The 13,439-nt window shown below is 46.6% G+C and overlaps 1 protein-coding gene across 1 annotated transcript in view; it reads left to right on the top strand.

Moving 5' to 3' along the window:
- EHHADH (enoyl-CoA hydratase and 3-hydroxyacyl CoA dehydrogenase) overlaps positions 1-5,181 on the top strand; it is a 48,587-nt gene extending 43,406 nt beyond the window's left edge. Inside the window, exon 7 of the mRNA XM_074964098.1 lies at positions 2,701-5,181. Coding sequence (XP_074820199.1) covers positions 2,701-3,971 — 1,271 coding nt within the window. The 3' untranslated portion in view covers positions 3,972-5,181. The remainder of the gene's footprint in view (positions 1-2,700) is intronic.
- Positions 5,182-13,439: the final 8,258 nt, after the last annotated feature.

Below are 13,439 nucleotides of genomic sequence, written 5' to 3'. Positions count from 1 at the left end.
AACGTTTCAATAGCAAACGAGAATGGTAGGGTGGGGATAGGCCATAAACAGCCTCGAAAATGAAGACATGTAGAGTATGTCTGATATGCTAGAGAAGGAGGAGCCAGTGGAGGGATGCAAAAAGAGAGGCTACATGGTCAAAGAAATGAGCTAGGGAAATGATCTTTCCAGCAGTGTTCTGAATGGATGTGAGTAGGGCCAAGATGGCATTTGTCAAGAACAGGGAAAAGGATGTTGCAGTTATCAAGGTGCAAGATGAGAGCCTGAACCCAAGTTTTAGCAGTGAGGATGGATAGGAAAGGTCGTATCTGAACAATGTTATGTAGAAAGAGTCTGCAAGATTTAAATATAGCCTGAGTGTGAGGATGTAGAGAACAGCGTGAGTTGAAGATGACAGCCAGATTACAGGCCTGAGGGACAGGCAGGATGGTGGTATTGTCCACAGTGGTTGAGAAAGAGGGTTGGGTGGGAGACTAAGAACTCTGTTTTAGCTGTGTAGAGTTTGAGCTGATGGCTAGACATCCATAATGAGATGTCAGAGAGACAGGCCAAAATTTTAGTTTGGACAGGAGTGGAGAGGTAGACCTGCCAATCATCTGCACAGTTGAATTTATGTTTGTGGATGAGATAATGTACAGAGGGAGAAGAAGAGAGGTCCCCAGACAGAGCTCTGTGGAACCCCCACAGAAAGTTGGAGCGGGGATGAGGTGGATCCTCCAAAGGACAAGCTGAAGGAGTTGAGGAATGGGGCAGTAGTTGGAGAGGCAAGTGGGGTCTAGGGTAGGATTTTTAAGACAGGAGAGACTAAAGCATGTTTGTGGCACTGTTTGTTTTTTCCCTCCTATTTCCCCTTGTCTCCTTTTCATTTCTAGGCTCATGGAATGTGCTGTTCACAGTCACTGTCTGGACTTCCTCTCCTGGAGTTGTGTCCTAGAACCTCTCCAATCTGGCTTCCACCCCTTGCACTCCATTGAAACTGCTCTCACCAAAGTCTGTAATGACTTCTTCCTCGCCAAAGCTCAGAAACAGTACCCCATCCTTCTCCTTGACCTGTCAGACTCCTTCAGCATAACTGACCATGCTCTTCTTGAAATGTTGTCCTTCCTTAGCTCTCAGGACTCTGTCTTCACCTGGTTCTCCTCCTACCCGTCCAGTTGCTCCTTCAGCTTGTCCTTTGGAGGATCCTTCTCATTCTCCAAATTTAACATTTGTTGTAATATTTGTACTATTTTAACAGCAGTTTCAATTAGCCCAGTAGATTGTGGGTAACCTGGACTTGATGTAATATGTTTGAAATCATATGCTATGGCAAAACTTTAAACTCTTGACTGTGAAATTGAAGTCCATTATCAATCATTACTGCATTGAGTATGCCATGCAAAAACTTTTGAGTACCTAAGTCCCCCATTCATTTTATTAATGAATTGTTTGGCACAAGTGTTTTCTAACATAGATATTTCAGGAAAATACAAAAAATAATCAAGAACTATAACATATGCATGTCCTTTATATTCAAATAGATTGAAACCTACTTTATACCAAAGTCTTGTTTTCTTGAATAAATGTCATAGGTTGTTTAGACTGAGCATTTCTATATTTGTGACGTATGTCACTTTCTTTTATGTAAACCTCTATGTTTTGGTTCATTTGTGGTCAATACAGAACCTCTCTTTCTCTACCTTTACATTTTTCTATGGCTAAATGTTCCTCATGTATGTGTTTCAACATCTCTGCTGTTAACACTACAGGAATTACTACCCTATTGCCTTTAAACAGAATTCCTTCAATTACTGAAAAGTCTTTAATAAGTTGATTATATGGCTTCAATATCATTTTATTATATCCTTTTTCAATAGCTGTAATAATCTTTTGTAAATTCTCATTCTGTCTAGTTGCTTGTACAATTTCTTCCCATACTCTTTCTGATACAGGAAACAATTTTTAAAAACCTCTACATGTACCACATCTTCCTCTTCAATTATATTGGTTACATCATAAACTCTAGAAACAGTATCAGTAACAATTAATGATTTGCCTGGCTGATACTCTAATTTTAAATCAAATGCCAAATTCCATTTTCAGAGTTTGAAGTTCCGCGTAGTACAGGGTCTGGAAGATAAAGTTCTGTATTTCACTAGAGTTAAACTCTTATTTGTTTCCTCTTGCTTACGTATGACAGTTTTCTGCATGCATGTTCCAAAAATAGATAAAGGTTCAACAGCCCTAATTTACAGCTGGGGAACTTAGGTACTCAAAAGCGCCTTGCAAAGGGTCACACTGGAAGTCAGTAGCAGAGCTGCAAATAGAATCCAGGTTTCCTGATTTCTACTGCCCTACTCCAGCTACCTCCCATATGATAATATATGAATTGGAGAACCGACTTAAATTACACAGGGGTACATGTGCTCTGCATACTATCCCAGCATGGTTCCACATCCTTGAACAGACATTAGCTTGCCGTTACATCTTCAGTTTTCAGACAGATGCTCCAATTAGCCCTCTAAGTGCACTCAAAGACCAAATTAAAATGTTGCTTTCCCCCAATTTTCCATTTACTTTTTTCCCATCTACATGCCCCTGTTTAATTTGCACAGAGTCCTGCTTTACGTGCTGGAAGTACCAAAGGAGCCCATTTGCAGAGGTGTACTTAACAATTCCTAGTACTTACAGTCTCTCTTTCTCTCTTGCTTTTATCACTAGGGCTGGGAACAATGGGCCGAGGCATTGTGACTTCTCTGGTGAAGGCCAAGATGTCCGTAGTAGCTCTAGAGCAGGATCAGAAGCAGCTGGAGGTAGGAGGAAGAGCTGTGACATCCCTTCTAGAACATGAGGCTTCAAAAATGCAGTGGAGTGGCCAACGCCCGGATGCCTGTGATCCCGCCCTTCTCCAGTTCACTCTGGACTTTGGTGTGTTACAGGATGTAGATCTAGTTATTGAGGCTGTGTTTGAGGACATGGCACTGAAGAAGGAGATCTTCCATAAGTTGTCAGCAATCTGCAAGCCAGGGTCCTTCTTGTGCACTAACACCTCCGCCCTGGATATTGATGAGATTGCTTCAGCCACCAGTCGCCCTCACCAGGTCATTGGTACTCACTTCTTCTCACCTGCCCATGTAATGAAGCTGTTAGAAATAATCCGTGGTCGTCACACATCGCCCATCACCATTGCCACCGCCATGGGCTTAGCTAAAACTATAGGCAAAATAGGGGTTGTCGTAGGGAATTGCTTTGGATTTGTTGGGAACAGAATGATGGCTCCTTATGCTGAACAGGCAGTTTTCCTGCTAGAAGAAGGATGTAAACCAGAAGAAGTAGATCAAGCTCTAGAGGGATTTGGTTTCAATATGGGGCCCTTCCGAATGTCAGATCTTGCTGGGCTTGATGTGGGCTGGAGATCTCGGAAAGGGCAGGGCCTGACTGGACCCGAACTGGCTCCAGGAACTCCTGCTCGCCTGCGTGGCAGGAGGAGATACAGCCCGCTGCCTGATCTTCTGTGTGAGAATGGAAGGTATGGCCAGAAGACTGGCATGGGCTGGTACCAATATGAGAAACCTGGGGCTAGAATAGCTAATCCAGATCCATGGCTTCACAATTTCCTGATTGGGTATAGAGGTGCCCATCATATTAAGGCACGCTTCATAGACGAGGAGGAAATCCTGGAGCGTTGTCTGTATACCCTCATCAATGAGGGCTTCCAGATCTTAGATGATGGAATAGCTTCTGCCCCAGAAGATATTGATGTAATCTACATTCATGGCTACGGATGGCCAAAGCACAGAGGTGGCCCCATGTTTCACGCTTCCACCATTGGGCTACCTCGCATTCTGGCTAAATTGCAAAAATATTCTGAGGCCCATCCTGACATTCCCAGAATGCAACCCAGTGCTTTTCTGAAGAAACTGGTGTCCATGGGAAACCCTCCCCTGAAGGAGTGGATGTCCCATGCAGGACACCAGAGCAGTAAGCTGTGATGTCCCTGCAGCCTGCTCTACGCATTCAGCCACTTGTCTAGTGGTGACAGGTATCTCTCACTGCCATAATCAGTGATGTCTGTTCCAATCAAATCCAAAGCACAGCAGGTTGAAGATTAATGTCTGGCTTAGCTGAGCGGAGTAACTACTCCCTCAAATGGTAGTTGCTGTCGTTTCCCTTTCCCAACTCACAATACACCCCTCCCTCCCACCTCGTTAGTGCACCACACAACCACTCAAGCTGCCAATAGGAGACCCCTTCTGGCTGGCTGTTTCCTGACAAGCTGCACTCACCCGACCGCTGGATCCTAACAGCTGCTGTTCTTAACTGCCCGCCTCTTGCCATTCCTCTGGTGAGGGAGGGAGCAACACTTGGCAGCTCATGAGGCAGTTGAAAGTGGGCAGGTAGGCCGGGAGTCCTGGCTCGGGGGAGACAAAGCCAGTGAAGATTCACTGCAGACTGGTATCCTCACCTAGCTGTGTCTCCCAGCAGCTACAGATCTCCTCTTGTTCCTGCCACAGCACCCTCTAGTGACCAAATGCAAACCGTAGGAACTAGTCCTCACGGGAGAGCCACCCCCGAACCATCCAGTTTACTAAGGATTCATTTACAGGATGGACCTTCCCCTCCCAAAGGGAACAGATTAGACTGCCCCAGATAATGGTCTCTTCACGGAGTGCAGGTTTGTGGGGTTTTGGATTGACTGGAGGGAGTGGAGAATGGTGCAAAATGGAACCGTGCATTTTGGAAGTAAATTGTGATGCAGTAAAGAGAGCATCCAGAGCTAGTATCAAGGGATGGCACTCAGCACCTACCTCCAGCCCCTAAAATAACACTCATAAACACAGCACAATCACAGAAGACTATGACCTGCTCATTAGCTAGTGGCTGGAAGATCACACCCTTTCCCCCTCCTTCCTTAGCATTGCCCCTGCCCGCCAACCTCTTCCTCCAGACAAAAGTGCCTCCTCTCCAAGAGGGAGTGTGTGTGTGTGTTTTCCCAGAACTCCTCACCTGCTTTTCTAGCCTGCCTGCTGGCAGCTGCTCAGCGTAGAAGGCATGGAGGGCTTTGTGCGCTACAAGTGACAGGAGAAAAGCCTTGTGTGGCACTTCAGTGTTTCAGGTGTACGAAGGGTACCATGGAAAGTAAATGGGCTCAAGAGCTTTGCAGATAGGAGTTGTGCTACAGGCAGGGAGAGAAGCCTCCAGCAGATAAAAGAACAGGAAGAGAAATATTTGCTTTTCTGAACTTGGTCCTGCAGGGTAAGGACTCCTCTTGCTCTTGTGCAAAGAGCACAGCTCCCAGTTACTGGCGGGTGATCATGGTGGCTCCAGAACACACACATTCTCTTCTTAGGAAAAGCCATATCTGAAAACAGACTCTGCTTTGTTTCATTAATTTTTAATAAAGCTGATTTTCATTTTCTCTCATAGCCTACGTTGTATCATCAGGTTTTGCTGCATTGTTCTCCCACATGTACACTGGTCACTTTTTTTCCCAGTGGTAGTAGATATCAAGATCTTGCAGGTCAGTTTCCTGGTGGTAGAGACCCACAGAGACCCTGGCATCAGGTTAGCAGACCCAATAGCTTCAGCCACCTGTGATTGTCTAGGTAAAAGAACCAGTTGATGGTAGCCATCAACACCTTCCCAGCATAACAATGCACCCCATTTCAGCTATTGGGAGGGAAGGGAGAGAGTTTTAAAACATTGACATCCTGAATGACTTATCTCCTACAAAGAAAGAAAAGAAATAATAATTGAGGGAGAAATAGGGGACATACAGAGCTCCTGGCAGGAGAGGGAGACTGGAAAGTCCTGAGGGGGAAAGGAAACACAGCACCTCTAGCACATGGTGGAGGTGGGAATGGGTGACAGAGCCACTGGCATGAGGGAGTAGGCTGCAGGGAGTTCCTGAAATAGCAGGGGCTGGCACACAGGGAGTTTGTGGGGGGGAACAGAGAGATGCAATAAGTGCCTGGTGCGTGCAACGCACCCAGCCTACGCAAGCTACCAAATGTGCAACCTTCTAGTACTGGCTAATCAAGCACAATAGTATGAATGTACAAACCTTTTCTGAAGAGCCTAAACATTGGTCCTGGTCAAGAAACTACAGCCAAGATTTTCAAAATCAGCATGTAAAGATAGACTCCTAGGACATTTTCAAAAGTCCTGAGCATTCCGCAGCTCCAATTTTATTTTATTTGGATTCCTGTGCCACACCCATCACCATGGTCTGAACACTACCAGCAATACGTTGAGAGAGATAACTAGCATCTGCCATCTGTGTGGTTCTTTCTTCCTGTCCTCATATGGAAGAGACTGTAAGAATTTTTAAAATTTAATTACATTTTATTTTGTGTGCCCTGTGAACTAGCAAAAGGCAGGCTGAAGATTAGTGTCCTGCACCTGAAATGGAAGGTGCTGAGGTTTGTGGAGTTTCTTAGGATTGGTCTATATTACAAAATTAGGTCAACGTAAGCTACCTTGTATTGACCTAATTGTGCATGTGTCTACACTTAAATTTATCTCCCATTGATGTAAGTGCCCCATTACATGGCCATAGTAACACCACCTCCTCATGTGGCATTGAGCCATGGTTGACGTACAGAGGTTGACGCAGCGCAAGTGTAGACATTGCATTACATATCTCTGCACTAACAGTCCTCCAGTAGCTGTCCCTCAGTACCTGATACTGACTGCTCTGGTCACAACTGTGAGCTCTGCTGCCCAGAAGTTATGTAGACCAAAAGTCCACCTCCCCCCACCTTTAAAACCTCCACAGATTTTTGAAAGGCCTTTTCCTGGTTGTCCAGCTTGGTGAGCACACCTCTATCTGCTCTCCATTGTTGTGCATAGCTGACCGTGCTGGCTACATGTTCCAGACACACTCCTGCTTGGAGTAGACGGGAGAAATTGGATATCCTAAGCCGGTGGGGAGAAGAGGCTGTGCAGGAACAGCTTTGAACCAGCCGTAGAAATATCAACATCTATGAGCAGATTGCTTGGAGGATGCAGTGGAAGGGTTACACCAAGGACCTGCAGCAGTGCTGTGTGAAAGCCAAGAAATTGTAGCAGGCGTACCAGAAGGCCAGGGAGACCGATAGTCAATCTGGTGCAGAGCCGCAGACCTGCCTCTTTTACAAAGACTGCATGCCAGACTTGGAGGAGACACCACCAGCAGCCCGCACACTGCTGTGGATATCTCCAAGGAGCCCGAGTCACAGGCCCCTGCTCTGAACAGTGAGGAGGAGGAGTATGGGGGACAGGTGACCAGGGGATCCAGCTGCGCAGTGAGCCAGGATCTGTTTTTGACTCCAGCATAGTCCAGTTGGTGCTGGTAGTCAAGCACGGGTGAGCCTGGTGCAGAGGAAGGATCCTCCGATAAGTCTCTAAATAAATTTTCCATTACAAGGATGGCACCCCCAAATTAGCAGGACACAGCTTTCAACTTTTCATTTATTTAGAAGGGAGAGTGGTACAACCAAGAGAGGTAGAGTTGCTATCTGCTCCTCATTCCCCTCTGGAGTTATGCAGAGGGGGCCATGCGGAGCAGTGTGTTATGTAACAGAGATGTCCCTTGACTCCTGAGAGATCTCAATGAAACATCCATGGAGATACCCTGCAATCCTCTCTCGAAAATTTCTAGCCTTGCTATGGAGAGCTCCATTGTGCCTGAGGAGCAGAGGTGTCACGTACATTACTGGTTCTGCACTTTCCCTCCCCTTCTTCCCATGCACACACCCTCAATTTCAGCGTGTGTGTACATGTGCATGCGAGACAATGCAGACCCAAAAGGACCATTCTTACCCTCTAGTCTGACCTTCTACGTAACAAGGCCATGAAAAGTTCTTACACTGAGCCCACCAAATAGAGCCCTGTACTTGCTGAGTGTATCTTTTAGAGAAATATCCAATCTTGATTTAAATACTCCAGTCATGGAGAATCCACCACATCTCTTGGTAGTTTGTTTGGTTAGTAATCCACAATAACCCCTAAGACTCTTCCACAAAGTCTCTGCTTTCTAGGATACAATTCCCCATCCTGTAAGTATGCACAACGTTCTAACCTGCCTTTTAAAATGCAAGCTGTTTAGTTGAGCGCAGACTACCAAGCAATCCAGATCACTCTGACCTGTCTTGATTGTTATTTATCACTTGCTACCAATCTTTGTGTCACTTGAAAACTTTATCTGCAATGATTTTATATTTTCTTCCAGATATTGACAGAAATCTGACCAGATAGGGTGAGTTTATGGGGATGTCAGTTAATATGTTATGGTGGGAGCAAGGGCAGCTTCATCCACAGAAACCCTGCAACAGGGGCTCCTGTCTCACAGGGTTGGGCCCAGTTCCCCACTCTGGGTGATGCAACCTGGTGCAGGGGTTGAAGCCAGTGCTGCGGGGAGAGTGCAGGGCAGGATCACTCTCCAACCTCCCCCACAGGGCCTCCCATCCTCACCAGGTCAGGATTAGGGTTGCAGTGTGGGGGCAGAAGGTGCTGCTGCGGGCATTTAGTGGCGATGAGCAAGAGGTAGTGCCCGCAGAGCAGGAATGCACCCATTGAAATGGGAGGCTGCATCCACCACTGAGTTTTAGTCACCAGATGGTTACAAGTTTTTCTCTTAGAATGGGAGCCTGTTCAGTCTTTGAAGACAGGCTGCATTGTTGTTAGTTTTGTGGGGTAGTTTCTTTTTGGGGAACTGTTGAAAGTAGTGTGCTAGGTTGCTCTTTGCCTTAATCTCTTTGATTTGTACAGAGTTTTGGGGCATTGTTGCTCCCTGGGAACTGGGCATTGGTGTTTTGGCTGAGATTTCAGAAAGAGGGATTTGCCTGGGTGTTGTTTGACCAACTCCGTTCAAGGACTGGGGTATATAGTGCAAAAACAAGTTACACTAAGAAAATACACAGACTGTGGCAGTGATTTCTCCTCCAATGGCAAGCCAACTTGCAGCCTGCCACCGCTCAGCAGAGGAGCCTTAAAAAAAATGTACTTGCAAATTCAGCAAATTTAATAGGGAAACCAGTTCAACACATGAATATGGAACCAGACAATGCCATTTTTACCATCACTTTTCAAGGGAGAAGCAAACTTTAACTTCACCTTAAAGAAAATTTGTGGTTGGAATATTAAGAACTTTCAGGTCATTAATGAACAAGCAAATATTCTGTACACAAATTCCTTTGCAAACTTAAAGAGCTTAGAACTACAAGCAATACTCTGAGGAAGTCATATTTTAACTTGTTTTGACAGTCTACGGATGTATCACATGAAAAATACATATGAGAAAATAGCGTTTCTGCATAAAACAGAGTTAAACAAGAAATAAAAATATGCAGTTAATACAATTCTGTCCCTTATTTTTCTGAGCCACTGCTTGCAAGACACTACAGTGTATATATCACTGTTTCAAGGGTGTCTCTCCAAAGGGAAAAACATCCTGCTAAATAAATAGAGCTGTACATGGGTATTGGCAGAAATATTAAACATATATTCTAGAGAGAAAAGAAAATACAAAATTTATATAATATCTAGATTGATACAGATATACTGGTAAATAACAAAAAGGACAGGGAAGTCTTACAGAGCGATCTGGATCGCTTGGTAACCTGGGCCCATTCAAACAAAATGCATGTTAATTGCCCAATACAGAGTTATACGCATAGGAACACGGAATTCTGGCCATGCCTACAGAATGGGGGACTGCACCCTGGAAAGCAGAGACTTCAAAAAGGATCTATGGGTTACAGTGGTCAAACAATTTGAGTTTCTAGTGCCATGCTGTGACAAAAAGTGCTAATGCAGTCCATGGATGTAGAAAGAGAATAGTAGTGAGTAGGACTAGGGAGGTGATTTCACCTCTGTGTACGGCATTGGTGAGACTGATATGGGAATACTGCATCCAGTTCTGGGGTCCATATGTTAAAAAGTATGTTGAAAAATTGAAGAGGGTGCAGGAAAGAGCCACAAAACTGTGCAATTTCCAGACCTTAACATGTTTGCATTTCTTTTAAGTGTAACCATAATTCTATGTTTCCTGGGTTTATAATGCTTCATTTTGCGATAACTGCTGTATCCCAATAACATTTTTGCCCTTAAGTTATTGATATATAGTCTTGCCTTAAGACAGAGTTAAAATAGTTTTTGTCTGGGTGTTTAATAATCAACTGAATATTTGCTGGGGACAATTTGAACAATCTATAAACTCAAATATATTAGTGAAAGCTATTCATCAAATGATTTTGAACATCTAATAAAAATTATGTTTGCAGACAATTCATGAACAGAATAAAAGGCTAAATTGACCAAATAAACTGTTTGATCAGCTCTATCGATAGTCCATTTTACTGGAGCAGTCCTCAGACCCAGGATTCTGACTAACAACTCAAAAATATGCTGATGACTTGATTATACTCTTGCCAATGCAAAACTGTCCATAAAGGAGTTTATTCCCACCAGAAGCACACTACAAGACATAGGCTCTAGAGGTCATCCTACGAAAGAATGAAACCATAATTAAAAAAACAAAACAAGAAAACCCCAGCCCAAATTAAAATGTTATTTTGGAAGCAGAGATACTGAAGTGTTATATACCTAGCCCTGATAATAAATATCACAAAAAATTTCAAGCTAGCTATGAAAACATTAGAAGAGGAAAGGCAAGGACGTCTTAAACTATTTGAAAATAAAATCTGGATAAATAAAATCCAATTACTCTACTACAAAACTATTTACTAGTATAATTCTGCCACTCAGGTGCAAAGTCTAGGGCCAAATCTTAACAGCTAATTGCACTTATCAGAAGAAAATGGCACGGGAGACCCTAACCCTACCATTCTGCAAACAAATGTGTTTACAGACCAGAATTCACCCAGCAATGGCTGTAAGAGCAGAACTAGAACTAATTAACACCACCACATATTAAATTTCCACTACTATATGAACTAAAGCATAATATACTCTTTCCATAACACATCTACACTGCAATATATACCCTCAGCTGGCCCGGGCTCATGGGGCTTGGGCTAAGGCAGGGGTTCTCAACCTTTTCTTGCTGAGACTCCCCCTCAACATGCTATAAAAATGCCAGGGCCTGGTGGGAGAGGGGGAAGCGCAGGGCTCCGGGCCAGAGGTGGGGGACCCTAGGGCATAGGCATAGATTTATTTCTCTTTGTGGGGGCGCAAGGGCTGATGGGGCTTGAGCCAGCTCCGCAGACAGGTTCCAGGGAGAGAACACCACCTCCACCCTCTGACTCACTCAGGAGGCCACTCAGCCTGTCTAGGCTGTGGGGGGATGCAACCAAAAAATATAACTCAAAGCAGGGACTCAGTTCAAGTTTGAAAACTACTCAGGGTGCAAGGAGGGGATAGCTAGGGGTTGTGTGTGGGCAGGGGAGTAGCTCAGGGTGCAGGAAGCAGGTATTTAGGGGCTGTGTATGGGGGGGGGGGCTCCCAGCTTCAGCGGGGGGAACGCTGGGGCTCCCAGCTTCAGCCCCCCGCTGCCCCTGGCTTGGGGGGGAGGTTTGCCAGCTTCAACCCCACATTGCTCCTGGCTGGGGGGCACTGCCAGCTTCAGCCTGTGCCGCTCCCAGCTGGTGGGGGGGCCTGCCAGCTTCAGCCCCACGCTGCTCCCAACTGGGGGGGGGGGGGAGGGCTGCTGGCTTCAGCCCTGCACCAATTCCAGCTGGAGTGGGAGGGCCGCCAGCTTTACCCTGAGCTGCTCATAGCTACAGCACTGGGGCTCAGGGCACTGGGTTTCAGCTGTGGAGCTCCATGGCCCCCTTGAAAGGGCTCATGGACCCCTAGGGGGCTGCAGACCCCTGGTTGAGAACTGCTGGGCTAAGGGCCTGTTTAGTTGCAGTGTAGATGTTTGGCCTCGGACTGGAGCCTGAGCTCTGGGACGGTGGGGGTGGGAAAAGGAGGATCCCCATGAGCCAGTCAGCTGACTTGGGCCCGTTGTGGGGTTTTAATAAATAAAGTGCTTCACAACCAAAAATGACAACTAAGGGAAGACATGCTGTTTCTAGGCATCAGCATCACTACAGCACTGAGAAGTGGGGTCTAGGGAAACAAGCTCACCCCAAACTGAATACTGAAAACATCAGACAAAACCCAAAACCTCTATACAAATCGTGGAAGGGGAGAACAGATGAGAAAAAAGACAGACTTTTAATAGATCCCTACATACAACTCTCAAGGAACTCACTGCAGCGAGATCAGGAAAACAAGGTGGACTGTTCCCAAATACAGAATCAGTGATCACAAACTGAGAACAACAAAGCACAATGCAAACCCAAAGAGGAATGACTGTGTAACCACCATAAGAGAAGAAACTGAAATGGAAAGACATTTTCTACTCCAGTGTCCACAAGATGAAGTAGTGTGCCAGTGATATTTTCTCAAGTTACCAGAAACAAATACATAAAAATAATAAATAAGACTTGGCTCTGAAGTGAATGAAAAAAGCTCTCATACTAGGGAAAAATAAGGTGAGAGGAGAAATAGTGTCATATAATTTGCCACCAAATCAGACATATTAATGACAAATGGCTACAAGGGACTAAACCCCCAAACATTGCTGTGATGACCTACCCTGGGCAGATGCTGAATTACCTCTGCCAGAGACCTCAGTTGCCTGGGTTTTTGTACACGTTGCCAGCTCTGCTGTCTTGTCATCCCAGCAGATCATTCTGATTATGAATTTGTTGGAGGAAAGGGGGCTGCTAGGGAGCAGGAGCAGTGTCTCTGCAGTGGGGAGGTGCACAGAGGTGTGTGCGTGGGGGGAGGGAGGGATGCTGTTCAGCTGTACAAGAAGGTGTGGGAGGTAGGGGGTGCGTGGGGCCAGGGATAGGCCACTCAGCAGCTGGTTACATAGCAAACCGCCCCTGACTCAGCAATGGAGTATCCTTGCCAGAGGGACAAAGGGATGCGGATCATCCCAGCCCCGCACAGGGCACATCCTGGCCGCCCGGCTCTCAGCTTAACACACATTAGTGACTTGATAGGGGATGGGGGGCAGTGGCTCCCAGCTGTGTATATGGGGGGCAAAGCCGCTGTGGCGGGGAGTGGCAGAATCTGCCCAGCTGTGTGTGTGGGGGGGGACGACAGGGATGCTGGGGGAGGCGGAGGCAGAGTCTGGGCAAGCTGTGGGGAGGGGGGGCTGACCAGGCAACCCAGCTGTGGGGGAACTGCTGTGTTGGGGGTGGGGGCAGAGTTGTTTTGGCGCGGGATCAGAGGCTGCCCAGCCCTGACCAGGGTCGGGGGGCGCTGGAGCCCCCGGGTTAGGGCCGGAGACCTGCAGCCTGCGGCCCCTGGGCGGGCTCCGGAGCGCCGCAGCCCCGCCCCGCACTGGCCGGCTGGCCGGGGGAGGCGCCTGCTGGTCGGGCCCCCGCGCGGCGGGGCGGGCGCTGGGCGGAGCCGGGCGGGCTGGCCGGGCCCTGCCCGCGGCGCTCGCTGCCCTGTGGCGC

Source organism: Natator depressus, chromosome 9, assembly GCF_965152275.1.
Source record: "Natator depressus isolate rNatDep1 chromosome 9, rNatDep2.hap1, whole genome shotgun sequence".
Classification (NCBI taxonomy): domain Eukaryota; kingdom Metazoa; phylum Chordata; order Testudines; family Cheloniidae; genus Natator; species Natator depressus.
The sequence above is the reverse complement of the archived record's forward strand: the minus strand, read 5'-3'. Positions and strand labels throughout refer to the sequence as shown.